This window comes from Cervus canadensis, chromosome 1, assembly GCF_019320065.1.
Source record: "Cervus canadensis isolate Bull #8, Minnesota chromosome 1, ASM1932006v1, whole genome shotgun sequence".
NCBI classification, from domain to species: domain Eukaryota; kingdom Metazoa; phylum Chordata; class Mammalia; order Artiodactyla; family Cervidae; genus Cervus; species Cervus canadensis.
The window spans coordinates 103996430-104023629 of record NC_057386.1 but is presented as its reverse complement, the minus strand read 5'-3'; the positions used below and the strand labels follow the sequence as shown (position 1 = coordinate 104023629).

The window sequence follows — 27200 nt, the reverse complement described above, 5'->3', positions numbered from 1 at the left end:
GCCCCCAGATCTAAAACTGTCATCGCACATAATAATTATTAGTGTCTCAAGTCCCTGGAAAGACCCATGAAAATCCATCTAGCGTCCTTCAGAGCTCTTTACTTTGCAATGACTGGTAAGCCTGACAGATGTTCATGATGGTGGACACAGCTTAATCTGTCTACGCTCCAAAGCGCTACCTGAAGTTGGCATCTCATCCCCAGAAAAGACACCCCAGGTTCACATTCACAGCACCAGCCACTTGTTACAGGGCTGTATCCATGTTTTATTCTCTGTTAATAGCCCCAGCACCAAGCATCACACTCAAGAAACATCTGCTCAATAAGGGAAATGTTTCAGGTAATTCATTTCCTTAAGTGCTTTTATAAAAATGAGATTTCAGAGTATCTGTGTCTGCCTCCCTGCCTGGCACTGATGAAGATGGATTTTCCAAAACATGTGCTCTGCAGTATAAGTCAGTGAGAGTGAGTTCTCAGGACCTCAGAGTAGATGTGGTATGAGCACAAGGGCGTCTGCCAGGCTGTTCACCTCTTGTGTTTCTGTTTCCACTTCTGGAAAATCGAGGTGATAATAGTAGCTACTTTGTGGGGTTGTTCTGAGGATTAAACATGTGAAAAAATATTTTAAGCAATTAGAAGAGTACCAGGCACAAATGCACAAGTAAATACTTAATAAATGCTTGTTATTGTATTGTCATTCTTATTATCACTATCATTATCATTAAAATTATTGTATTCAGCAAGCTCTCTCAAACCTCCTAGCCCTTGCATGTTATTCTTGTGTTCCCATGAGTGACCCAGAAGAGGTACACAGGAAAACCACGTCTGAAGGTGATTGGCAAAGGATATGAAGATATTCGGTCAATAGCCTCTGTGGCTCCCTGACCAAAGACCACCTGGGAAATGGAATTTCCATGGATACCAAATGTACAGATGACATCAAGGACCAAAACCCATCCCTGACGCTTCCCCATTAAGGTCATATAATCCTTCACCCAATCCTCTCCCTCTAGCTGCTTGCAGTCTGGTTGAAAAGGAGACTGTCAAGTGGGTCTAGCATGCAGGGGATGTGATGAGGTCCTCACATGGAGACGAAGGTCAGTTCAAGGTTACAGAGTACAAATATCAGTGGCCAGAAGCTGGCATACTCAAAGAAGATCACAGGGAGCTTTGGTTGCAAGACAACTTTTCTGTGTGTACATCTCTAATATAACAATAATTTTTTAAAAAAATACACAAAGGCTAAACATACTGAAAAAATTTCCATAAACATCACTGCATCCACCCCACAGTCAAAGGATATAATGGCAGCCGCCCAGCTCATATCCTTACATTCTTTGAAAACCAAATCCCACACAATCACTTCTCAGAGAACCTTCTAGAACCATATGCAGAGAGGAATGGCCATGTCCATTCATGTCCACTAATATCTTTTCCTCTTCCACATTTCTTGGATGCTGCCTCAATAGACAGGGACTCGAGAAAGAATGTCATGACCCTCCTTCCTGGGGCCCCCATTACCTGCTCTACTCCAACTCCCAGAAAAATAAGAAGATTGTGGGCAAAACACTTCCCTGTGGTTTTCTGTTTTCTCCTTCTGGCTGTTTTCCAAGTCCAGTGAATATACGAATTTCACATTGACAGCCACCTTTTGGCTTCCTTGAGGTTTTATGTTTTGAGGCAGGGAGGAGAAAATTGCTCCTTGCAAGAGGGGTGGAGATAAATGAGGAGTTGGGGATTACCAGAAACACACTACTATTTATAAAATGGGTAACAATGAGGTCCTACTGCATAGCACAGGAAACTACAATTAACAGCAGGTAATAACCTATAATGGAAAAGAATCTGAAAATGTACACCGGACACTAACACAAGATCGTAAATCAACTATCATTTAATAAATAAAAAAAGAAATCAAAGGCATTAGATGAAATGTTGCAAATTTATTCTGTCAGTGTTTTGTGTATCCTGACCACCATGGTGAGCAAAATGACATTCAGAATAAGCAGAATTTGTCTGCAGATGCATTTCATAAGGGATTTTGTTTTTTCCTGAACAAAGATGATAAAGTGTCATGATGGGTAATGAACAGCCCCACCTATAATGAAAAAGAATTCAAAAGAGAACATGTGTGTGTGAATAACTGAATCACTTTGTGTGCACCTGAAACTAACACAACACTGTAAATTATCAATAACTCAATTAAAAAAATTGCCCCTTTCAAACGTGCTTCTCACCAATGCTTGAAGACAGTGTCCTGAACACCACACGATCATCCAACACCACACAAGGCCCCAGGGGCCTCGAAGATACCTAACAGTTACCTGTAGTACCTGCATTTTCTGGATCTGTCAGAAGCATAAACAACACACACACACACACAGTGGATTCTAGGGGATTTCAGGCAACACTGCACAAAACGTGAAAAGGAGTGTGGAGGTGTATTCACCCTGCTCTTCTGGTGTGTGCAAATTAATCTCATTTCCTCATCTCATCCATGGGGATGATAACCTTTCCCTTAGGGAGTGTGCAGCAATCACATGTCCTATTTTGGCTACCAGCCTCTCTCCCCTCTTTCTGGAAGCCCCCTGCGTTCTGAGTTGGGGGATCAGGGATCTCTCATTGGGACTGATCAAGGACGGACGGTAAATGCAGGACCTACTTCCCTCCCGGAAGCTACTGAGGGGTCAGATATTTTCTCTCACTGCTCTGGCGTGGCCAAGGGGTGGACACAGGACTCAAGCTTGAGAGAATGACCTCCTCCCTAGGTTGGTGAAGTCTAGGCTAGAGATAAAAGAATGGAAGAAATGTACAAAGAGCGCTGATTTCTGCAGGAGCTCTTCCTGTTACAAAAGCTGCTTCTTGTTTCAACTTCAACCCCCCAGAATGGCCTGGATCCTACTTCATTCAGCATCTTTTCTCTAGTCCTTTCATTGATTTCTTTTTGTTTTCTGGCTTTCTTGAGATGTAATTGACATATAACACTGTGTAAGCTTAGGGTGTACAGTATGATAATTTAAAGTGTAATGTATAATATATATGATACACATACATAGTGTAAAATGATGATTTTACAGCAACAGGTTTAGTTTATAACTCCATTATCTCATTTAGTTATCTTTTTTCATGATGAGAACTTTTAATATTTACTCTCTTAGCAACTTTCAAGTATGCAATACAGTATGATTAACTGCAGTCACCATGCCATACATTAAATCCCCAGAATTTGTTTATCTCAGAACCAGTAGTTTGTACCTTTGGACCAGCATCCCTTTTCCCCTTCCTCAAGCCTCTGGCAATCATCCATCTATTCTCTGGTTCTATAAGCTTTCATGAGATTCCACCTGTAAGTGATATTATTCAGAATCTGAATTTTTTGGACTTAGGTCACTGAACCTAATGCCTTCAAGGTTTATCCCTGTTGTTGCAGGAAAAAATGAAATCACTGTCTCAAAGAGATATCTGCTCCCCGCTGTTCACTGAAGCCTTATTCTCAAGAGTCAAGACATGGAAACAACCTGAGTGTCCAGTAATGGATGAATGGATAAAGAAAATGTGATGTATATACGCGAAGAAATATTATCCAGCCATAAAAAAAGAAAGAAACCCTTCCATTATCTTTCAGAATGTCCAACTCTGCCAAGTTGGCCAAGGTCAATTTCCCTTGCTCATGAGATGAGCCTCCTGTTAGAACATGGCAAAGAGATTTAAGGAAATCTCCAGCAACAGTCCCAGTATCAATATCAGAGCACAGCTCGTACCAGTTGGCATCTTCCTTCTTTCCTCTCTTCCCCAAAAGGATCAGAGCCATCAGTTTGTGTAACAGAAAAATGGATGTATAGCCATCAATTTGGGTCAAAAGGCAGTGCTAGTGGTAAAGAACTCAGCTGCCAGTGCAAGAGACATAAGAAACACAGATTGGATTTCTGGGTCAGGAAGAGCCCCTGGAGAAGGGCACAGCAACCCATTCCAGTATTCTTGCCTGGACAATCCCAGGGACAGAGGAGCCTGGCGGGCGAGGATCCATAGGGTCACAAAGAGTCGGAAACGACTGTAGTGACTTAGCATGAACTCTTGATTAAAATATAGTATAGCTGGAAAGGAACGGGAGCTATCAGAGGATGGAGGGATCCTTGAGTTGGAGTTCACTATGGATTGACATTTTGAAATGTGTGCAGCTCGTGAAGCTGTATGCAGCGAGTCTGTATGTATTGTTACACAGTGGAGTTTGCAGAAAAATTCGTTAAGCAATGTGATTCAATTATATAGGGGGAGAGAGAGGAGCGAGCAGTTTAATTAACTTAAATTTCTAACCTCACCATTCCATTTAATAAGCATTGACCAGAATAGTAAGAAGGGTGACATGAACCCAATGCATCCCAACTGCAGCTGCAAGTTCGTATCTCTTGGAGAGGTTTTTGAAAATGCCAGTACCAGGGACTTCCCTGGTAGTCCAGTAGTTAAGAATCCACCTGCCAATGCAGGGGACACAGGTTCGATCCCTGGTCCAGGAAGATCTCACATGCCAAGGGGCAACTAAGCCCAATTGCCACAATGACTGAAGCCTGCATGCTCCAGGGCCTCTGAGCCACAAGTACTGAGCCCATGTGCTGCAATCACTGAAGCCCACTAGAGCCTCTGCTCTGCCACAAGAGAAGCGACCACAATGAGAAGTCCATGCACCGCAATGAGACAGTAGCCCTGAGTACCCACAACCAGAGAAAGCCTGCTCTCAGGAATGAAGACTCAGCACAACCAAAAATAAAGAAATAAACAGAAAAAATACTAGTACAATACATGATATTGTAAATCAACTATATTTCAATAAAATAATAGTAATAAAAGAGATAATGAAAAAGATTGAAGAACATTTTTCTAAAATCTATTCACAGTATAGTTTTGGATTTCCATTATCTTAGGGTACATGAATTATAACAAATGGATAAATTACTTAAAGAAAGAAATGTGCATTCATTTAGGTTCATGGATATGTGTGCTCAGTCACTCAGTCATGTCTAATTCTTTGCGACCCCATGGATTGTATCCCACCAGGTTCCTCTGTCCATGGGATTCTCCAAGCAAGAATACTGGAGTGGACTGCCATTTCCTCCTCCATGGGATCTTCGCGACCCAGAGATTGAACCTACATCTCCTGTGTCTCCTGTATTGGCAAGCGGATTCTTTACCACTGAGCCATCATGGGTATTGTTGTTATTAACAAAAAAAAAAAAAAAAAAATTACCAACACCAAGGCTTCACCCCATACTGGTGTGGAGGCCAGAGGATCCTAGAAGCAGTCATCGTTGGAAACAATGGCCTCAGATCATCTCAGATTGGGGTTCCTCTTACAGTGCAAGTATCTTAATAGGACTACACCTGACTCTGTTATTTTTATTGTTACTATTGTTCTTTAGTTGCTAAGTTCTGTCCAACTCTTTGCCACACCATGGACTAGCTCACCAGGCTCTTCTGTCCATGGGATTTCCCAGGCAAGCATACTGGAGTGGGTTGCCCTTTCCTTCTCCAGGGCGTCTTCCCAACCCAGGGATCAAACCGAGGCCTCCTGCTTGGCAGACTCTTTACCACTTGAGCCACCTGGAAAACCCATTATTTTGTATATATGGTCTAGAAATACACACCAACCACTTCATCTCAAGTCTAAATGAAGAACCTTCTCTCTGGCCCCTTCCTAAACGGAAGCCACATGGAGTGAACTCACAGAGACTGTAACTACTACTCAATCCTCCAACAGTTAATGAGTGGCCTTTTAGGCCAGATATTGTATGAGAAATGACGAAACAACAGCAAGAGGATGGAAGATTCTGTCTCATGGAACACATGCTCAGGTGGAAGTAAAAACATATGTTGGGTACAACATAAGGGATTCTCAAGAAAAATTTGACTCCACACAGTATTTATTTATTCGAAACTTGGTACCTCCCTCTCTGTAAGAGCTGAGCTTATTAATTTTATTTATTCATTTATGTTTTTGCTGTGCTAAAAGTCTTTGTTGCTGCGAGCCAGCTTTCTCTGGTTGTGGTGAGCAGGGGCTACTCTCTAGTTCCAGTGTCCAGACTTCTCATTGTGGCGGCTTATCTTGTTGGGGAGCACTGACTCTAGTGCTCAGGCTCAGTACTTGTGGTGCACAGGCTTAGTTACTTCAAGTTATGTGGGATCTTCCTGGAGCAGGGATTGAACCCGTGTCCCCTGCATTGGCAGGTGGATTCTTATCCAGTAAATCACCAGGGAAGTCCAAGAATAGAGTTGTTTCCCAACAACCACAGTCATAATTTTTCAATTGTAAGGGTGATTCCATCCCCACCCAGGAGATAGGAGGAAATATCTGGACCATCTTGGGATATCACAATTCAGGGTTGTATATATAGTGGGTCAAGTCAGAGATGCAATTAATCAAACTACAATGTATAGACCAGACGGCATCTCACAACAAAACATCATAAGACCCAAATGTCAACAGCCAAAGACTGAGAAATGTCTATTCTATGGGATTATAACCCAAACTGCAAAGTATTAACAAATATCCAGATGTCCTTATTGAAATCAATGATTGAATAAATATATGCATGAGGGAAAGTAAACAAATTTCCCCACAGAATTCCAAATGATTTACATAGATATACCACTGGCAAGAAGGCACAGTATAATTCCATAACTGTGAGCTGTGGATAATTACTTCCTTTTGGAGAATACTATATAGGATGTGTTGAAAAATCAACGTTACAGTGGAAGAACCTAAGAAATATCACCCCAGCCAGTGACCAAAGTTCATATCAACAATGACTAAGTCAGATTGGGAGTAAATGTCCTTGATATGATGAAATGAAAATGGCACTTTATTTTTATGTGTTTATTTTTTGTTTTTAAAAATCCCAATTGGCTTTTATTTCAAATTGATTGGGGATAAAAGAGCACAGAGATACACCTGATGTCTTTGTATTTTTATCTGCACTGTTCCCTTTGCCTGAATTTCCTTTCTTGGGATACAAAAGTACTACACAAACAACAAGGATCTACTGAACAGTACAGGGAACTCCACTCAATATTCCACAACGATAATATGCAGAAAAATCCAAAAAAGACCAGATACATGCATATGCACAACTGAACCACCCCACTGTACATCTGAAACCAACACAATAAATCTGCAAACCAACTATACCTCAATACAAAACAAAAATCAAATTAAGATGAACTACTACATATTCTCCACTCTTCCAGGGCAGGGCTCACTCTCTCACGCTCCTGTCCCTCAAATAGGAGTCATTTTTTCCTTCTTCCTCATTTGAGTACTTCCTGACATCCTCAATCAATGTTTATTCAATGAAAAGGTGAAAGAGAGTAGCTTACAGACAACTATAAAACATTATCTCAGTGGGTTTTTTTTTTTTTTTTATCCCCAAGCCCACTCTTTGGTCTAATCACAAGAAAAACATCAGATAAATCCCAATTGAGGGACATTCTTCAGAAAATCTGAACAGGACGTCTCGTAGCTGTCAAGGTCAACAGAAAGCAAATCTGAGAAACAGTCACAGACAACAGAAATTAAAAAGACATGATATTAAATGTGATGTCCTGAGCAGGAGCCTGGAACAGAAAAGGAGGCATCAGGAAAACACGAAGGGAGAATGAATGAGTGTGGACTTCAGTTAATAATAATATTGGAGCATTGATCGTGACAAATGAATGAAGCTAATGTCAGATGTTAATTATAGGGGGAAACTAATCACGAGGCACCTGGCACTCTCCTGTATTGACTTCACAACTTTTTCTGTAAATCTAAATCTATTCTCAAACAGAAGGTTTATTGAAAAAAGATGGAATGCCCTCCTTTCTCTGCCTGCCTTGCACTCCAGTCTGCTCCAGAAGCAACTCCCTGAATCCCCATCAGATGACAAAGGGAGACACAGTGCCAGGCAAGGATGTCATGGACCTCTGTGGGGTTTGGAGATACCCAGCATCATCCTCTTCCTTAAAAGCATCCCACTTTTCTCAGGAGGGAAATACCACCTCCCCTGGGATGTGCTCTGAGTGACAGGTGACTCCAGAGGCCCACCTCTCATTCTGGAAGCACCCCAGGTAACTCTGCTACCCTGGACTCAAGACAGCAACTAGGTCTGTGAGCCACTGGGAGCTTCCCAAAGAGCCTTTTTTAAAAATCTGAGTGAGGATTTTATCTTGTTTTATTTTGTACCACCTATTTTACTCTATATTTATGTGGCCCAAGATTAAGTAACTTGCAAGACTGTCTTAATCTCACAGAACCTAATTCACTGTTTTCCTGCAGGCACTGCCTATATTTTCCAGATATATTTTTCCAAAGTAAATAACAAATAAAATGAAAGCTGTTTTCATCCTTAAAATATACTGGAGATCTCATCTCTTCTTGCTTTCTTTACGATCTAAATCAGTTAAACTTCATTCAGGTCTTAAAGCAGTAATTTTTCCACATCATGAGTTTCTTGCTTGACAATACTTCATCTATGCCCACTTTGCCTTGTTCTTATTCTTAAGTCGCTCAGTTGTGTCTGACTCTTTGTGACCCCATGGACTGCAACATGCCAGGCTTCCCTGTCCTTCGCTATCTCCCAGAGTTTGCTCAAACTCATGTCCATTGAATCAATGATGCCATCCAACCATCTCATCCTCTGTCATCCCCTTCTCCTCCTGCCTTCAATCTTTCCTAGCATCAGGGTCTTTTCCAAACAGTTTGCTTTCTGCATCAGGCGGCCAAAGTATTGGAGCTTCAGCATCAGCAACAGTCTTTCCAAAGAATATTCAGGGTTGATTTTCTTTAGGATTGACCTGGTTTGATCTCTTTGCAGCCCAAGGGACTCTCAAGAGCCTTCTCCAGCACCACAATTTGAAAGCATCAGTTCTTCAGCACTCAGCTTCCTTTATGGTCCAACTCTCACATTCGTATATGACTACTGGAAAAACCATAGCTTTGACTAGAAGGAGCTTTGTCAGCCAAGTGCTCACTGGTGATCTAGTGGTTAGGATTCTGCACTCTCATGGTGGCAGCCCCCATGGGGTTCTATTCCCAGTCAGGGAAGCCTTTGGTCTCCCTCTCTGCCTCCCACTTTTCCTTATTTTGCACTAATTCCTGAAATTTTGGACTCTATTCAATAAATTTCTTTGCTTTCAATGCAGTTCATTTTAATGTTCAACTTCATCAATGGAATTAACTTTTGTAAACATTCTGCCATAAAGCAGGACATATTTAACATTTAGCACATGAGAACCTTGAGCCTTAAGATGGTTGTGAAATTTCTACAGCCATACTGGCAACAAAACATAATACAGTCAAGCTAGACTATAGCTCCTGACTTTTTTAAAAACTTTTTATTTTATATTGGAGTATAGCCACTGAACAAGGCAAAGCTACAGTCATCAAAACTGTATGGTACTGGCACAAATCAGAAATACAGATTAATGGAACAGGATACAAAGCCCAGAAATAAACCCATGCACCTATGGTTAATTACTCTACATCAAAGGAGACAAGAATATCATGTTGGAAAGACAGTCTCTTCAACAAATGGTGCTGGGAAAACTGGATAGCTACATGGAAAAAAAATAAAATTAGATCATTCTTTAAACCCCCAAGAGTCCTTGCACCTTTGATTATAATAAGAATAGAGGGAATTATTGGAGGAATTCATTATGCCAGGTGGGGAAGCAGTACTGGGCAAGCAGGCTGTTGCATCTAAAGCAAGGACATCCTCTTCCTCCCACACTGTGCATTGTCAAGGCCAGTGGCCCCATACCTTATTAATTCTTAAGACCAACAGCATACATTCAACTAACTCTTTTGTTTATTTATGTTCTTAAATTATGTAGGCCGGGATTTATGGCATGCAACTAAGGATATTATTGGGTACACCAGGGCATACTTTACCTGAAATAGAATAAGGATAGACTTTTCCTGCTTCAAGGCAGGTTCAAAGGCTACATCAGTCAAGTGAATCAAGTTCAGGGCCAAACCACCAAAAAACACCACATATTATTTCTAACAAGCTCAAAACCTTCTGCAAAGCAAGCTTCCATCAAAAATACATTTGAGCCTTATCAACCCCAGGCCCACTTTGTCCTCTTGTCAATTATTCTTATTTTGTTCTTTTTCCCTCTTTTATATCTCTCATCTTTACAAGAATAGTGAATATCTACTTCTTAATAATGCCTTATTCAGAGACCTGCTCTGAGATCTGACCACCTTCTGAGCACAAGATTCTTAACAAATTCTTGAGTATTTAGCATATAAAACTGCAAAGACTTCAGCAAAGTATATGCATTTGTTAATAATTAACAAGATGTTTGAACTTCCCAGGTGGCTCGGCTGGTAAAGAATCCACCTGCAATGCAGGAGATGTGAGTTCGATCCCTGGCAAGATCCCCTGGAGAAGGAAATGGCAACCCACTCCAGTATTCTTGCCTGGAGAATCCCATGGACCGAGGAGCCTGGTGGGGTATAGTCCATGGGGTCACAAAAGAGTCGAACATGATTTCGTGACTAAACCACCACCACCACGATAGCCATTCATTCATTCATTCATTTAACCAACCTAAAAATATCTCTGACTTTGAGAAAGGCACCTAGACATATCTAAGTGCTGTATCTCTGTTTTGGACCTTTCCACCTCCCTTTCCTGGAGTGTCAGAGAGCCAAGCTAACACTATGAAAATACTTGGCTCCAGGCTTACATTCAGATCAGACAACCAGAAGCCTTTGAAACTGACTTCTTGTGGAAAGAAGCAACCTAAGAATAGGTGGGGAAGATGAGCAAGAAAGAGTTCTTTGATTCTCCAGACACACAATCAGGTGACAAGAGGCCTTGGATGCTTCTGAAATTGACTCTCTGTGGGAGAAGGAAAAGGGATGGAGTGGTGAGAATGTGCAAAAAAGGTCCACGTGCTGGGTGATGCTTCTGTTGTTCACTGGAAGGAAAACATTTTCTGAAATTAAAAGGGATCCTTAGATGTTTAAAGAATGAAAGTGCTTTGCTTTTCTTCCTTTGTGGAGGTCTGCTTTGGAAGACTTGAGCTCCGGGAGAGAACAGAACTTCTAAGATGACAAACAGTCCCATCCTGATTTTCCTCTTTGCAATGGCTAACGCACACATGTGCACACACCCAGCTATTTTTGTAAATTGCCCTTGGAGATATTTTTCACCACAAAACTTGGTTCTCAGGATGGAGGACGAGCCTCTGTGTGTCAGCTAGAAATGACAGGCACAGAAGTGATAGGGAAATGGCAGTTTTCAGGTGGTCAATCACTGTCTGCAGCAGGAGTCCTGGATCCGGATGGGCTCCCTTCTGTTGCTGGCAGTTAATCTGGTCCCCTCTCCACCCTGGCCATTCTGAAGTGGTGAGATATGTTCTATTGGCACCTGACCTACAAAACATAAGCCCACCTGTGAACTTCATAGCACTGTCATCCCTGAGTCTAGAAACAAGTCACTATTGCAGAGGAAAGCACCCAAGGATACATGGTTGTATCCTTCAGGGTTTTATATACAGCAGATGGCCAGATAGAGCTGGGGCTTCCTGGTGGCTGAGTGGTAAAGAATCCATCTGCCAAGGCAGGAGATGTGGGTTTGATCCCTAGGTCGGGAAGATTCCCTGGAGAAGGAAATGGCAGCCCTCTACAATATTCTTGTCTGGGAAATCCCATAGACAGAAGAAGTCTGACAGGCTATAGCCCATGGGGTCACAAAGAATTGGACACAAATGAATAATTAAGCACAGCACACAGCAAAGCCATCAGTTCATGCTGAATATTACAGAAATGCCTCTAGTCATTTAACAGATATCCACAGTATTTTATGGATATATTAATACATGTATACACACACACACACACACACACACACACACACGGGCCAGTGGTAAAGAACCTGCCTGCCAATTCAGGAGATGCAGGTTTGATCTTTGATCCCTGGGTGGAGAAGAACCCCTGGAGAAGGAAATGGCACCCTACTTCAGTATTCTTGCCTGGAAAATCCCATGGACAGAAAATCCCATGGCAGGCTACAGTCCATGAGGTTACAAAAGAGTCAGACACGACTTAGCATCTAAACAACAACAACAGAGCAGACCCAGGCTAATTCTAAATATTTGGAAGCTGTGCTAAATGAGTGTCAAATTGACTTCATTAAAAAAGATACACAGCTTCATTATTTTCTAATTATGAGAATTCCAACTAAAGGCTAATGACATTGCCAGATCCAGGTTTCCTACCAGCTGTTTTCATAAACAGATAAGACTCATTTGTAATTAGTGCGTGTTAAGTATTCAGCAGGCATATTATTAATGCAACTTTTAAAGAGATGGAAAGCGTGCTATTTTACCAACTTAAACACACATTAGTAAAGTATTTACTGATTTATTTTACTATTTTCTTAAATGGAAAGCACCTTTCTAATTGATGGACTCTGAACAAACACACTTTGGCTCTACATTTAAAATTTTCCAATCTTTTGACTTCTAAGTGGCAAGATGCTTATTTCTGAATCTGCAAAGACTTAGATCCCTCTGAATACATAGCCCAGGAGCAAACCTCTCTTGGCCGTGGCACAGCTTGCCAATGGCAGGGCTGCCCTCAGGACTCACATGAACACGCTAGTGGGCAATGGACTGTGGTCAGATGCACAGTATTTTTGTGAAATTTAATTCTACACTGATAGCTGCTTCCCAATAAAGACTGATGTGAATATCATCTACTGGAGAGTTAAAGCTTTAGGAGATTCTAGTTTGTAACCAACAAGCAGTAGTTGGCAAATGGAAAAAAATGGCAGAGTATGAAATTGTTTCACTTCTTATTCAAGACCTTGAGTTTCCATTGGCAAAATATTTCTCTAGATAGGCAGTCATCTCTACAAAGAATATTATGTAAATGTGTCGAGCCTGGGAAAACCAAGCACAAAGCTACATATCAGGCAGAGGGAGGGCCCATGACCAGCTGAATCTAGGTCTGATTTCCAAAGGACAGAAGGAAGCGATCACGAGGTCTCAGTCCCACAGATGTGTTGTTCATTCTAAATCCCTGTGTTTAATCCCCAGACGCACCCCCAACCCCAGCTGAAGGGTTTTCCTGCCAACAATCAGCCAGGTTCAATCATGAGGTTAACGCTGTCCACTGGTTTCTGTGGCTTTGGTTGAGATTAAAAGGAAACTCCCAGCACTAGGTCACAATCAACAAAACTGAAATGTGCAAAGTATAAGCAAGAGAATGATTTCTCTCTTAAACTCATCCACCCCCTTAACAAACAGATTTTTTTTTTAAAGGAAAGAACAGTAGGGGACACCAACATCCCACTTACATAATGTAAGTGGGATCATCCAGACAGAAAACTGATAAGAAAACAGAAGCTTTAAATGACACTTTAGAACAGAGAGACTTAATTGATATTCATAGGACATTCCAACTGAAAACAGCAGAATACACTTCTTTCTCAAGAGCACATGGAACACTCTCCAGGACAGATCACACCTTGGGTCACAAATCAAGGCATGGTAAATTTAATAAAATTGAAATCATACCAAGCATCTTTTCTGACCACAATGCTGTGAGATTAAAAATCAATTATAGGAAAAAACTGTAAAAAAAAAAAAAAAAAACCCACAAACATATGGAAGCTAAACAATTTGTTACTAAATAATCAATGGATCACTGGAGAAACCAGAGGAAATAAAAAAGTACCTAGAGACAACTGACAACAAAAACACGACAATCCAAAACCTATGGGGTGCAACAAAAGCAATTCTAAGAGTGACGTTTATAGCAAGACAATCTTGACTCAAGAAACAAGAAAAATCTCAAATAAACAACCTAACCTTACAGTTAAGCAACTAGAGAAAGAACAAACAAACTCAAAGTTAGTAGAACAAAAGGAATCAGAAAGATCAGAGCAGAAATAAACATAGACAAAGTAAAAAAGAAAAGAAAACAAAGAAATAAAAACAGCTATTGAGCCCCAGGGGAGAGGGACAAGAGGGCTTATCATTGTTGGATAAGCTTTAAAAACCCACATATAAATGTGGTCCCATGTCCAGTAACACTCAGGGGTCATACCAAACTTGATTAGATGGCACTTCGGGTCAAGATTCTGGATTATGTAGCAATGTGAGAGCACATTTAGTGACCTAATAGCACTTATACCAAATAGTTGTTATAATCAGACTCATGTGTGTTTAAAACAAATGCAACAACAAAAAAACTGCTATGAAAATCCAATCAAGCCAAGGCAAGTAGCTTCCCTCACATGCTACTAGTATATTTCAAAGAGAAAACTCACCCCTTCTTTCTTCTTAAAGCCCACAGGACTCATTCTAAATGACTCCTCTAGGTATAATTTTTATATGAGACACTCCACAAACTCTAGTGGATATCCTTCACACTTTCTGCTCTTTTATATTTTGAATACTAAGCTCTATTTCCAGAGAGAAACAAAAGGGTAACTTTGAGGTTGGTACCACAAAGTGTACTTAGAACTCACACACTCCGAAGAGATTGTAAGTTGGCAAAACTGTATCCTCTATCCTTCCTGAGAATTTTTGCCAACCCATTTGCAGACTCATATCAACTTGAGCCATTTAACTCTCCTAAAACCTGCTGAGAACCACCTAAGCCAGGTCCAAGGCAGAACATCAGCCTGCTCCCGACTTTCCTGGGGCAGCCCAGAAAACCTATTAAAAACATCTTCACCAAATCAATTGCCAAGTCAGAGAGCTCTAACTGGTCTTTCTAGTTGACAGTGAACATTGGAGTCTGCAAAAAGTGGAGGGATGCTAACACAGATTTACGGATCACATAGAGGGGAAGGATCTCAGAAGCACCCTTGACCTTGGAGATGCTACCCAGAGATAATGAGCTCACCTTAAGGTGAAGCGGTCCTCCGTGGAGTTTTTGGAGATGGAGACCGGAAAAGTCAGCACGTCTCCCTGCCTGACTGTCTTTGGCACGTACTGCACGGCCACGTGGTTATCCAAGCGCAGCTCTCTCAGCGGCGGCCGGCTGGGGGTCTGGTAAAGAAAAACACTCCCGATCCTGTGCAAGGGAGGCCCCGACTCATCGATGTCATTACGGCCAGACCGCATCCCGCCGGCTCTCCGGGCATCCTCCTTGGCGCAGTCTCCGCGCTCGTCCCCGGGCTGCACGGCATAGTAGAGCTCCACCGGGCTGCCCTCGGGGGGCTCCAGCGCCTTCTTCCTCCCGGCCACCACGGTCGGGGGGCCGAACCAGCTGGCCGGGAGCTCCAGCTGCGCCACGCACAGCCCCAGAGCCCCTCGCAGGCGGCAACTGCCCCGCACCTCCCGGGTCTCCCGGAAGGCGAACACCCGCAGGCAGGGCAGGCTCTGCGCGGGGCCGGGGTCGTCCCAGTCCCTGCCCACCACGTGGAACAGCACCTGCACGCGGGGCCGGCTCAGGTAGATCTTGTCCCGCAGGATGTGCGCCTTCAGCTTCCAGTTCAGAGAAAACGTGCTGGTGAATCCAAAGGGACTGGAGGGGAGCATCAAGTCCTGGGGTACCACCTGCTCAATGGCGAAAGGCCCGTAGCTGGCATTCAGGACCGGCAGCCTCTTGGATTTGTAAATCAGAAAGGACTCCACCCGCGACTGTAGACTGGAGTTTCTCATGATGTCCTGGTTGGCTTCCTTGAGGAAGAAAGACACGTCTGCGTGGTGGATGTGGTAGGTCACCGGGAGGTAGGTGGGCAGCAAAGAGAACCTCTGGATACTCTCCAGTATGCCTCGGCTTTCAGCCACTGTTGGGAGGAATTGGGGTTCAGGGGTTAGAAACTTGAGGACAGTGGTACCAATATTTCAGACCTCTTTGCACCCCCTTTATAGTGGATTGCCCTGCCTTAGCATTAATTAAGCGATTCTTTATCCAAAATGTCTTAAATCAACTCATTTTATATTAAATGTATTTCTTTAAAGAAAAATTGATGCCACTGGAGTAAGTAGAGTACCAGCCACCAGCCTCATTGGCCATGCACAGAAGCTGAGCAAGCAAATACAAGAGAATATTACTTGGCTGTAAAAAAGAACAATTTTGAGTCAGTTGTAGTGAGGTGGATAAACCTAGAGCCTATTATACAAAGCGAAGTCAGAAAGAGAAAAACAAATATCATATATTAATGCATATATAGGGAATCTAGAAAAACAGCACCGATGAACCTATTTACAGAGAAGAAATGGAGATGCAGATGTAGAGAATGGACTTGTAGACACAGCAGGGCAAGGAGAGAGAAAGGAGAAACAAAGTACAAATTGACAAAGCAGCATTGAATTTATACACTACGCTGAGGCATTTCAGTCCTGTCTGACTCTTTCTGACCCCATAGACTTTAGCCCGCCAGGCTCCTCTGTCCATGGGTTTCTTCAGGCAAGAATATTGCAGTGGGTTGCCATGCACTCCCCCGGGGGATCTTCCCTATCATGTGTAAAATAGGTAACTAGCAGGAAGTTGCTATATAACCCAGGGAGCCCAGCCTGGTGCTCTGAGGAGGGGAGGCTCAAGAGGGAAGGGTATAAATATACATTCATACTTATACATATTAATTATATATTTATATGCATAAATAATTATGTATATATGGGAAAGGGAGGCTCAAGAGGGAGGGGTGTATATATATATATGCATACATATATACACATGTATAATTATATATATATGGGAAGAGGAGTTTCAAGAGGGAGGGTGTGTGTGTGTATGTATATATATATGTATGAGAGAGGGGTGTGTGTGTGTATATATATATATATAGATGTATGATAGATGTATGGCAGAGACCATCACAACAATGTAAAACAATTATTCGCCAATAAAAAAGAAAGAACATTCAAAGTAATGCCTTTAATTTTCAACTAGCAGTCCTCATGCCTTTTAGGAGGTGATGGCTTATGCCTAAGACATGCTCTCTTTCACTCAAGAGGGAAAGATCCTCATGAGAAAGGTCTTAAGAAACTGCTGGCATCCAGCAGAGAGGAGTGCTCCCATTAGCTCCACCAGATGGACTGAGTGAGATTGGAAACAAGAATGACTTTCTCAGCATGTGACTTGATGCTGTGTCCATGTTTTACCCAATACTACTTCCTGTTCCACCAGATACATACTCTACACTTGACACATTTACCATGGGAACAGGATAAAGGACTTTAAAGATGGACAATCATAAATTACTTGGACATCATGTACTTTCCTGGGGGCTAAGCTGAGAGATGGACAGAAAAGACCTTGGAAAGATACTGCTGGAAGGAAACCTTCTGAAATAGATGGGATGAGCCAACCCCATCATGTCGAGTCCATGTGACCCTAAACCCAAGAACCAAGGGAAGTCCATCGCTTTTGTGGCCTCCACATCCTTCGTGAAAGCTGTGTTGACACCAATGCACAGAAAGTCTTCTTCCCCCCAACCCCTTCCTGAACAAATCCCGCCCTCAGGGAGAAAAAGAATCCAAAAATGTTATTTTTACAATGTGGCTTATATTCTCTAAGAAAAACACAGAAGCAGAGATTACATAATTCAAGAACCAATTTAAAGGGCTTTAGAAATGGAAATTACTGGCTCTGGAAACACTGACTTCCTAGGCAAAGCTCCACAAATTATCCAGACCCCTTCTCATTAGCCCTGTCATTCTCTCTGGTTATTTTGCAATAAAAGCAACTCAGGCCCTGACATTCATCGGGTTGACCTGTTTCAGAGGCCCACGTGAGCACATTTTCTGATACATGACGCCTACAGGAGTCTGGACCCCTCCTGGCCATTGCCTGCGAACAGAGAAGAAAGCAAAAAACTCAGAGAAAGTAGTCTTCACTGTGGCTTTGCTCCTCAGATCTCACAAGAGAACAGGCAAGTCCCTCAGCCTCTCTGGGGCTGCTCTGTAGGAGGGGCCTGACCAGAGGGCGAAAGCCCCCATCCAGTTCTAGTAGCGCAGGGCACTCAGCTGAAGTCCATCCCACACTGGACAAGGAGTCAGCTTGGCATAAACTCCTCCTGAGTTGATGGACAACCCCTGAGGGAAGGGCTCCCTCCATTCCATGGCATCACCCAGCTCAGGCCAGACTGAGCTCCACTTCAGCAATGATATCCTGAGGAGTTTTGAGTCACCCAAGCACTGATTTCATATGACTCAACCTAATACCTAGGAATTCCTTTTTCAAACATCAAAAAATCATGGACTTCACAAGAGACCTCATTCCTTAGGAGAATTACACTTTTCTCAACATTCTGGAAATCTCTTGGGATTTATATGTTCAGTAATCGGGCACTGTCACTTGTGAATTTTCATGCAAGTGAAGCACAGCGAGTGAATTCTGTGTTCATGTTCAGGGTTGAAGCTTCCTCCTTCGTCCCTTCTCTGGGTACCACCTCCCCTCCCCGACTCTGCTGGGACATCGCAGGCTGCGTTGTAAAAGTCACTTCTCTTGACTGCACGATTCTGCATTATATGCCCCACTGATGTCCTCCTGTGGATCTTATACTTTCCTATCACAGGACTTCATTCTCCGCTGTAATTCCCTCCATGCCCCAGTGGGTTATATGCAAGTGAGCAGAGATGACACGTCTGCCTTTTCTCTGTTTTATTCACAGTCCTTAGACGAGCACCTGGCAAATATTAGGTTCTCAGTAAATATTTGAGAAGTGAATGAGTCAACGAATGAATGGTGCTTCCAGTATTACAAAAAGCTGATTATATTTTTACATAGGGACTTTATACTCTGTCTCCTCTGTTGCACCCCTCTATAATTAGAATCCTCCATTCTTTTGCCCTATGAGGAGCTCCAAGTAATCTTGATGATAGGGGACTAACGAAGGGAAGCGCCTCTCTATGGAATAAGGTCCCTGATTCTCTTTTATAAATTTTATTGGATTATAGTTCATTTATAATGCTGTGTTGGTTTTAGGTGCGCAGCAAAGTTATACATATTTATATATATATTCATTTTATTTCAGATTCTTTTCTCATATAAGTTATCACAGGATACTGAGTGGCGTTCCCCATGCAATATGGTAGGTCATTGCTGGTTATCTGCCATATATATAGTAGGGTGTGTATGTTTATCCCAAGCTCCTGATTTATCCCTACCCACACCACATTTCCCTTTTGGTAAACAAAGGTTTATTTTCGATATCTGTTAAGTCTGTTTCTGTTTTGTAAATAAATTTTAAAAAAATAACCACTGATTAAGAATCCACCTGCCAATGCAGGGGGCAGGGGTTCAATCTCTGGTCTGGGAAGATCCCACATGATGCGGACCAGCTACGCCCATGAGCCGCATCAAGAGAAAGCCCCCATGCAGCAAGGCCAAAAATAAATAAATAAATAACTTTTAAAAAAATGATACAGATTAATTTATTTACAAAATGGAAACAGACTTACAGATCCCCTGATTCTTAAAAATACATCTTGGCACCACCTGGAGCAGTTATTGTGGTTGTCATCACACCAGCCTGTTATTCACTGCTGAAGCCAAATAAATGGTCAGGTTATAGATAAGGAATAATATCAGACACCAAGGCCCCCTGAACGTTCCTGTTGAACATCTGATCCCTACTACTTAAGAATACCTAACTTTATTGTGCAGTTAATTACATATCCCAAGAACAATGGCTGTGGGACCCCTGACTTTATTTGGGAAAGCAATCAGGGGTTACCACGGGCATCATTCAAAGGGAAGTAATCTCTAAGCTGCATTCCACAAATGGCCTATTTGTGTTTTTACCTGGTTATCTGACCTCAATGTTTATTGCTCAAAAATGCTCCAAGGTGACCCAAAGCTAGTTGTTATTTCCTTTTCCAGTCATTCGTTAAAAAAAAAAAAAAAAAAAACAGTGTTCCACAATGCATAGACTGGACTAAGAAGTAAAACTGAGTATCCTGGAATCCCCATGGGGATGGCTATTATAAACAAAGAACTCCACTTCCATGTAAAAAAAGAGAAAGGTGCCAAATAACAAAGAAGTTGCATGTGGTAAATCTCAAATCTATTAAGGAAAAAAAATTACATTTGGTTTTGGTGCTGTGACTTCCATGCTTATTTGAAAGGAAGTGACATGTTCCCATCTTTAAGCAACTCAAGCAGCCTCACAGAGATTTTCTATTAATTTTAACATTTTGAAAAAAAAATAATTTCCCCTAAATAATACCTTTAAGAAACCTGAGGAAGTTGGCAATTTGAGCACAGACCTTTAAAATTTCCCTTGAGTGGACTCAAAAGCAGTATCTAAGAGAATATGGTAATAAGTAAAAATCGGCATCTGTGCTAACATTCACTGCAAATTGCAAGCCCTAGCCTGGGAGAATTCCTGAGAAATCGCATGGGATGCCAACACCTCATGCAGAAAATACAGCATGGTGACAGTTGCCAGATGAAACACAGGAAGATCAACTATGTTTCCTTTTCTAATGAAAGGAAAGGTTGCATGGGGGCATGCTTATAATTAAGAACAGAAACAAAATCTGTCATGTATCTGAAATCCAAATGTAACCAGGGAGCCTGTATCGTTATTGGCTAACTTTAGTAGCCCTAAGCATGACGTCATAAAAGAAGGTAATAGCCTGGTAGAAATAACCTGATCTTTCTAAAAGCAAAGGGCATGCATCCCAGGGATGCTCTGCACTCGGCAATGCTTCCTGACGCTGACTGCCGACAACATTTGTAATCAGCTGAATTGAATGACTCAAGAGTGAATATGACCACACAGTGCGGAATCCCCAGTCAGGGCTTCTTGCTGACTTAGAACGGGAGGTGTGACACAGCCTTCCTGCGGACTGAGTCCAAGCCACACCAAAACGATTTACAGGAAATTGGCCCCCAGGGCAGACTGAGAGAAGGGCTGTTATAGCCACGGTCTGGGAATATCAGCAAGCCCAGTGCATCCCCACACTGCTCCAGCTGCAGCATCACGGATACAGGAATGGAGGACCAGGGGCCCTTCCAGGTGGACATTTCCGGTAAAGCTCTAACAAGAGCAGGTGAAAACCGAATAGAGAGAAGAGGAACCCACTCCACTGTGCCAGGGAAATGCCAAGGCACAATGAGATGACCCTCATTCCAGGACCACGAGAGAGAAGGCAAATATAGATGGAAAACAGAAGGAGAATAAAATGGTTTTTCTGTTCATAAATAAAAACTGCAAAATCAAAGAAGGATGTTTGAAATGGCGATGAAGAGGCAGTTTCAAGAGTAGTTACCACAGAGGACTAAAGTATATTTCACACAGAATAACTTTTACACTCTCACTAATCAAGGAAATGCAGGCCCTTTGGTACTTTATAATGAAATAAGACCAAGATGGAAGAAGATATGGCAGTATTAAAAGTAAGGGATTTAAAATGGTTTCAGAAGCAATAAAATAGATATGAAAAAGCAGAAAATTGAATTTATCCTAAAAAAAAAAGGAGAATTTGTGAAGCTTTCCCTAAAGCTATGGCAAAGACAAGAAATGAAAATGATCAGTGGCAGACTGCAAACAAATATGAGACACATTAGATATGTATACAGATAATAGAGCTTCTAAGAAAAGTAGCAGAAAAATGCAAAAGAAGAATCATTAAAAGACAATAGAGAAAGGAAAACAGTCAAGGGGTAAAAATAAATATTCCACTGAATTCCAACAAAAACGGTAAACACCAACTTTTAGATATTTCCTAAAGACATTTCTTAATGTCACAGTAATGAATAATTCTATAAGTGCTTATTTAAAAATAAAACTTTAAAAAGAAAGAAAACTAATGAAACTGGCCTCAGCCATATCCACTGTACAAAATTAATTATTATAAAATAACAAGTATTTCCCCAAATCTTATGGGGAATGTTCTAATTGAACAATTAATTCTCTAAACTAGAGATTGTCCTGATAATATGCGAAGACAACAGAAAGATGCAAGGTTACATCCTATCTACCTTTCCTTACAAACATCACTGAACCAAATTACTCAGGCAACCAGGAAGTGGATCAAAGTACAATATTCAGTAACAAGAAAATCATAGCATAAATACAAAAATATTTAAGCATAGAACAAATTCAAATAAAGTTTAAAACGTAGGCAAAACCAAGAAGCTCAAAATAGTTATTGACCAAAAAAGATTCATAATCCAAATATTGTATCTTTTAAAAATCATAAACTTGGTAAAAATCCCAAAAGAAGCATGAAAAGAAAAAAAAGTAAAAGTGTACTAATTTTGCCATAGAAATGGCTTTATTTTTATCAACAGTAACCAAATAAATATATATTTAACTGTACTTTTTTGTAAGTGTAAAATCAAGCTGTTTGGCTTACAAACTGGGAAGGGAGAGAGAGAGAAAGAGAGAAAACAGAAACAGCTCATCAAATGATACATTGAAAATAAAGAAAATTGATAATCAAGAAAGAAAATTGATAAAAAGTGTAAAACATGATGAAAGGAATAAGAACAAATTTGTTAATTACGACACTAAGTATAAATGAGTTAAACTCTCCTGTGAAAAGAAAGACTGACAGGATGACTCAAAAATCATAAGAAAGTAAGTTTAAATTGTCTGCAAGAGAACTAAATAAAGTGACTGGGACATTTTAAAAAAAAACCTGAGCATAGATATTTCATAGGGGGTGAAAAAAATAACACAACTTTAATATCAGAGTATAAAGTAAATTCCAGAGAAAAAATAACTACCTGGGTTAAAGGTCTTAATTTTTGTGGAAAGATACAATTCATAGTGCATATACAGTAATAAATATTCTATGCAAAAATATATCTCCAAAATTAAAGTTACAATTGGAAATTGACAGCTACTAATTTTTTGAAAATTTTATATACCTTCTTTTCCAACGTCTGACTTATGAAAGATGAAAAAGTAAGGCTATGAAGATGTAAATAATATGAATTATGAAGTTGTAATCTCTACAGAGGATACTCTTATATATGCTGTTCATAACCCCTTGCCAGACATCATATATGAAGTCACAAGAAAAACCAAAAATTTCACAAAAAGAATTTAAATTGCAGCCCATAAACATATATGATAAAATATAAATTAATAACAACAGAAAAACAGAAACAGTGCTACTCACTTGGGAAAAAAAACTACTAAACTGTTCTTGAATACAAAATTAAAAGAAAGTTTTTAATTGCACTATATTTACAAATCCTAATAACAATTGATAGTACACATCAAAACATATGTGAAGCAGCCAAAGTGTTAGTTGCTTGGTTGTGTATGACTCTTTGCGATCCCATAGACTGTAGCCCTCTAGGCTTCTCTGTCCATGGAATTTTCCAGGCAAGAATACTAGAGTGGGTAGCCATTCCCTTCTCCAGGGGATCTCTCTGACCCAGGAATTGAACCCAGGTCTTCTGCATTGCACGCAGATACTTTACCATCTGAACCACTAGGGAAGCCTGTGAAGCAGACAAAGACATAGTCAAAAGGAAAGTCATACAATCTTCAATACTATCAGTATTAAACAAAATAGAAGGAAGTTGGTAAACTAAGCATTCTACTCAAGAAAAGAGAAATCCCAAACAGAACAAAAAAATTATAAGGAAAAAATGATAAAACCAAAGTTAAGAAATAATAGTATAAAAGATAACAAAATTGAAAATTAAGCCAAAGAAATGCTAAATTTAAAAAACAAACATAAAATGGATTGTTGCAGATGGCAGATTAAGATCGTTCATTTACATATGCTTCCACAGAAAATCCTCATGAAACAGTCTAAAAGAAAAAATAGGAAAAGCTGGTATAAATCTGGAAAGCAAATATACAATATCAATGGGCCAGAGATACTGATAAGTTCTAAAAGATATCAGGTGGGATGAATTGGTCCTATATGGTGGTCTTTTGGTAACTGTACTCTCAATTTTACTATAGAATCTCTTAGTTTTGTCTGCTATATTTATAAATGTCTGAGAAAGGTATGTTTAATTATTTCCCAGGGATTCTGAAATGGTTAGCTTCTTATATTTCAAAAACACAAGACCATACCTGTCCTCAATATGTTAGACAGTACCTAAGAAATCATGACCATGATAAATTCTTGTGTATTATGTCTCCTGTTGCCAATAATCAAAACTTTCCTTTGGTCCTTCTTAATGTTTTTGGCTTTGAACATATTTTTTTTCCTGAAATTAATACAGCCATCCATCTCAGATTTCTCTGATTCTTGTAAACATTTTCTTAATGCAACGTTTTGCCTGCTTTTATTTTCAATGATCTGTGTATTTTTCTTTAGTGTTGATGTCTAAATAGAATTTGATTATAAGCCTTTACTTGATTGATTTGTTTGGATTTATTCCTGCTATCTTATTTTATGTTTAAATGTCCCATAATACTGTGTGGGTTGTTTTTTCCATTTCTTCTCCTTTACTGGACTTATTTTTATATGCCCTTATTTTTTTCTGTCTAGTGATTGGAAAATGTTATAGAAGTTCTTTATTGCCAAGGAAAAAATATGCATTCAACTTGACTAATGATCAAGGAGAAAATATACAAATTTGAATAGATTCATAACCTTATTACTATGGGAAAATATTTTGGAATTTCAGTTTAATAAATCAAACTGAAGGAATATTAGCTCCACTCTGGTCCTCTCTCTTAAAAGTCAGTGAAAATAACAACAAAATCTTACATGAAGGAGAGAAAATTTTCCTTCTCCAATATAAGAAGAATAAAAAATGCATTCCAAAACCCCAATATCACAAACAACATCCAACTTAACCTGAATTGGATAGCTTTCCCCAAAAGTGAAAGAAGGTCTCTTCTTGGACCAGAAGGGTCTCAGAGTGCTTAGAATGACAAGACTTATTTACATAGCAAACCCCACAATCACTGTGGTTTTTGGGAAACCCTGGCACTTCCCGTTTCCTGTCCCCTTATACTGGGTCACAGACGAATATGTCAGAGATGAGACGGAAAACAGATGGCTTTACTGAGAGCTGGGACACACTAGATACCCTATGAGTTTCACTAAGTTCTTAAAGGCCCCAGACTGAGGTGAGAGGTGTGCCCTCTGGGAACTTGGATTAGAGAGTATTTAACACACAAACCCAAATCAAACTTCCTGATTGGCTCAGCTCACCCACTTTGCTCCTTCCTGCTCCTGAGTACCAGGGCTGCCCTACACAGAGATGAATAATCAACTGTCAAAATCCTATCATCCCACTGAACCCCAACACGTGTTCAGCTGATGACTTACACTTCAGAATCCACCAGAAAGGAACTCTCTCCTCTTCCCTCCAGAGAATCTGCCAGCAACTTAGAATTTGTTACCTGTCTTTGTCTATGATGATAAGCATCTCCTTCTCCTTCAAAAACCAGTCTTTATGGTCCACTTGTCCCTCTCAAGCTTTCACATCATCTATTTCTGCCTCTCAACTGGATAGCTTGCCTCAGTTTAAAAGCATGGTATATTCAAACTTCAAAAACAAGCAAGCAAAACTGGTCCTTGACTCTAAAGCCTCTTCTATTTTCTCTCTCTGCTCCTTTGTCTATACATGAAACTGGAAGTCACTCCATCAAGTCATGGACTGTAGCCCTCCAAGCTTCTCTGTAAATAGAATTCTCCAGGCAAGAACACTGGAGTGAGTTGCCATTCCCTTCTCCAGGGGATCGTCCCAATCCAGGAATCAAAACTGGATCTCCTGCATTACAGGCAGATTCTTTACCATCTGAGCCACCAGCGAAGCCCTTGTCTATACATATTAATGTACAATATATAGACACTATTATACATATGCCTGTAGACATGCTTGTATTTATGCCAATGATTGTAAACAGCTCCTCAAACACATGCGCACGCACACACACAGTTGTCTCTGGTTACTGTCATGGTCTAACAAATACCTCCCTCCAAAGATATCCATGACCTAACCCCAGGAACCTAAAAATATGGGACTTCATAGCAAAAGGAACACTTGGTGGTTGTGATTCACTTAAACATTGTGAGATTGGGAGATGATTTTGGTTCATCCAGTGGGACCAATGTCATCACAAGGGTGTTAATGAGACAATGTCAGGAGGCCGGAGAAGAAGGAGATGCTTCTTGCTGGCTTTGAGGATGAAGGAAGGGGCTGTGAGTTCAGGCATGGAGGCAGGGAGCTTTAAGGGCAGGGAGACGATTGTCCTCTGGGACAACACTAGCCTGGGGAAAAATTTTACACTTCTGACCTCACTGCCTTTCTCTTTTTATAACTGCAAATGTCATTTATGTTGTTTTACATTATTTTCCTCCTTTTGTAGATAAGGAAACTGAGAGTCAAAGGGATTAACCACCTGACCAGGGTCACACAACTAGTCAAAGCCTGGGGGACTGGAGGAGGCAGGTCTAGTCAATGGTGTGCTGGACTTGGCAGGTGCAGACTCACAAGAGCTGATTCTATGCATCTCCTTCCAGCTCCATGTCCAGGAACTTCAGCAGCCAATCTCCCATGCTGAGAGTGTTTACATCATGGACATTGGCAAACCCTACCAACAGGTGTCTCCTTCCCTTGCCCCACAGACCAACACATACTCTGTTGGTCTGCTGCCTGGGTTTGAATTCCTCACAGTCTATTGTGGCCCTGTCACATTTTCTGTTATCATTAAAAAGAGGTCCTTATCTCTTCAACGACTTCCATGTGAAATTTAGTAGCTCATTCAGAATCTCTGGGTTTTGATTCTCCCTTCCCAGCCTTAGGATCTTGCTATCTGCCACATCAAACCTATGCCCCAACCAGACACAACTGCTGGTCATTCATCAAATGCAATCCTAGGCTCCCTCCTCTGTTGCTCCCACCCTCCAGGTTGCCATGCCCTTTCTGCCAAAGCAAATCTCTAGCAGATAAATGCCCATCTGTTCTAGGACACTGCATATTAGGGCCTCCAGATCTAAGAAACCCTCCCTAGGAACCCCAGTCAAATGGTATCTCCACTTCTATGCAATACTTTGATTCTGTGCTTCTCCTTGGGTAGGTAACAAACTGCTTTATATCACAGTTAAGGTATGAAATTATTTAATGATTACACTTACTTCATTCTGGACACTGTTTTAAACGCTCTAGAATGACCAATGAACATAATACTCCCAACAACCCCATGCATAAGGTGCTTTTTATCATCCTCACATCACAGTGAGGAAACTGAGGCTCAGAGAGGTTAAGGGACTTGCCTTAAGTCACACAGGTGGCAAGCGACAGAGACAGAATTCTAATAC

The 27200-nt window shown here is 40.9% G+C and overlaps 1 protein-coding gene across 1 annotated transcript in view; it reads right to left on the bottom strand.

Moving 5' to 3' along the window:
• The window catches only part of TMEM132D (transmembrane protein 132D), an 836318-nt gene that overhangs the window by 591206 nt on the left and 217912 nt on the right, over nt 1-27200 (bottom strand). Inside the window, exon 2 of the mRNA XM_043488971.1 lies at nt 14896-15784. Within this exon, the coding sequence (XP_043344906.1) occupies nt 14896-15784 (889 nt within the window). The remainder of the gene's footprint in view (nt 1-14895; nt 15785-27200) is intronic.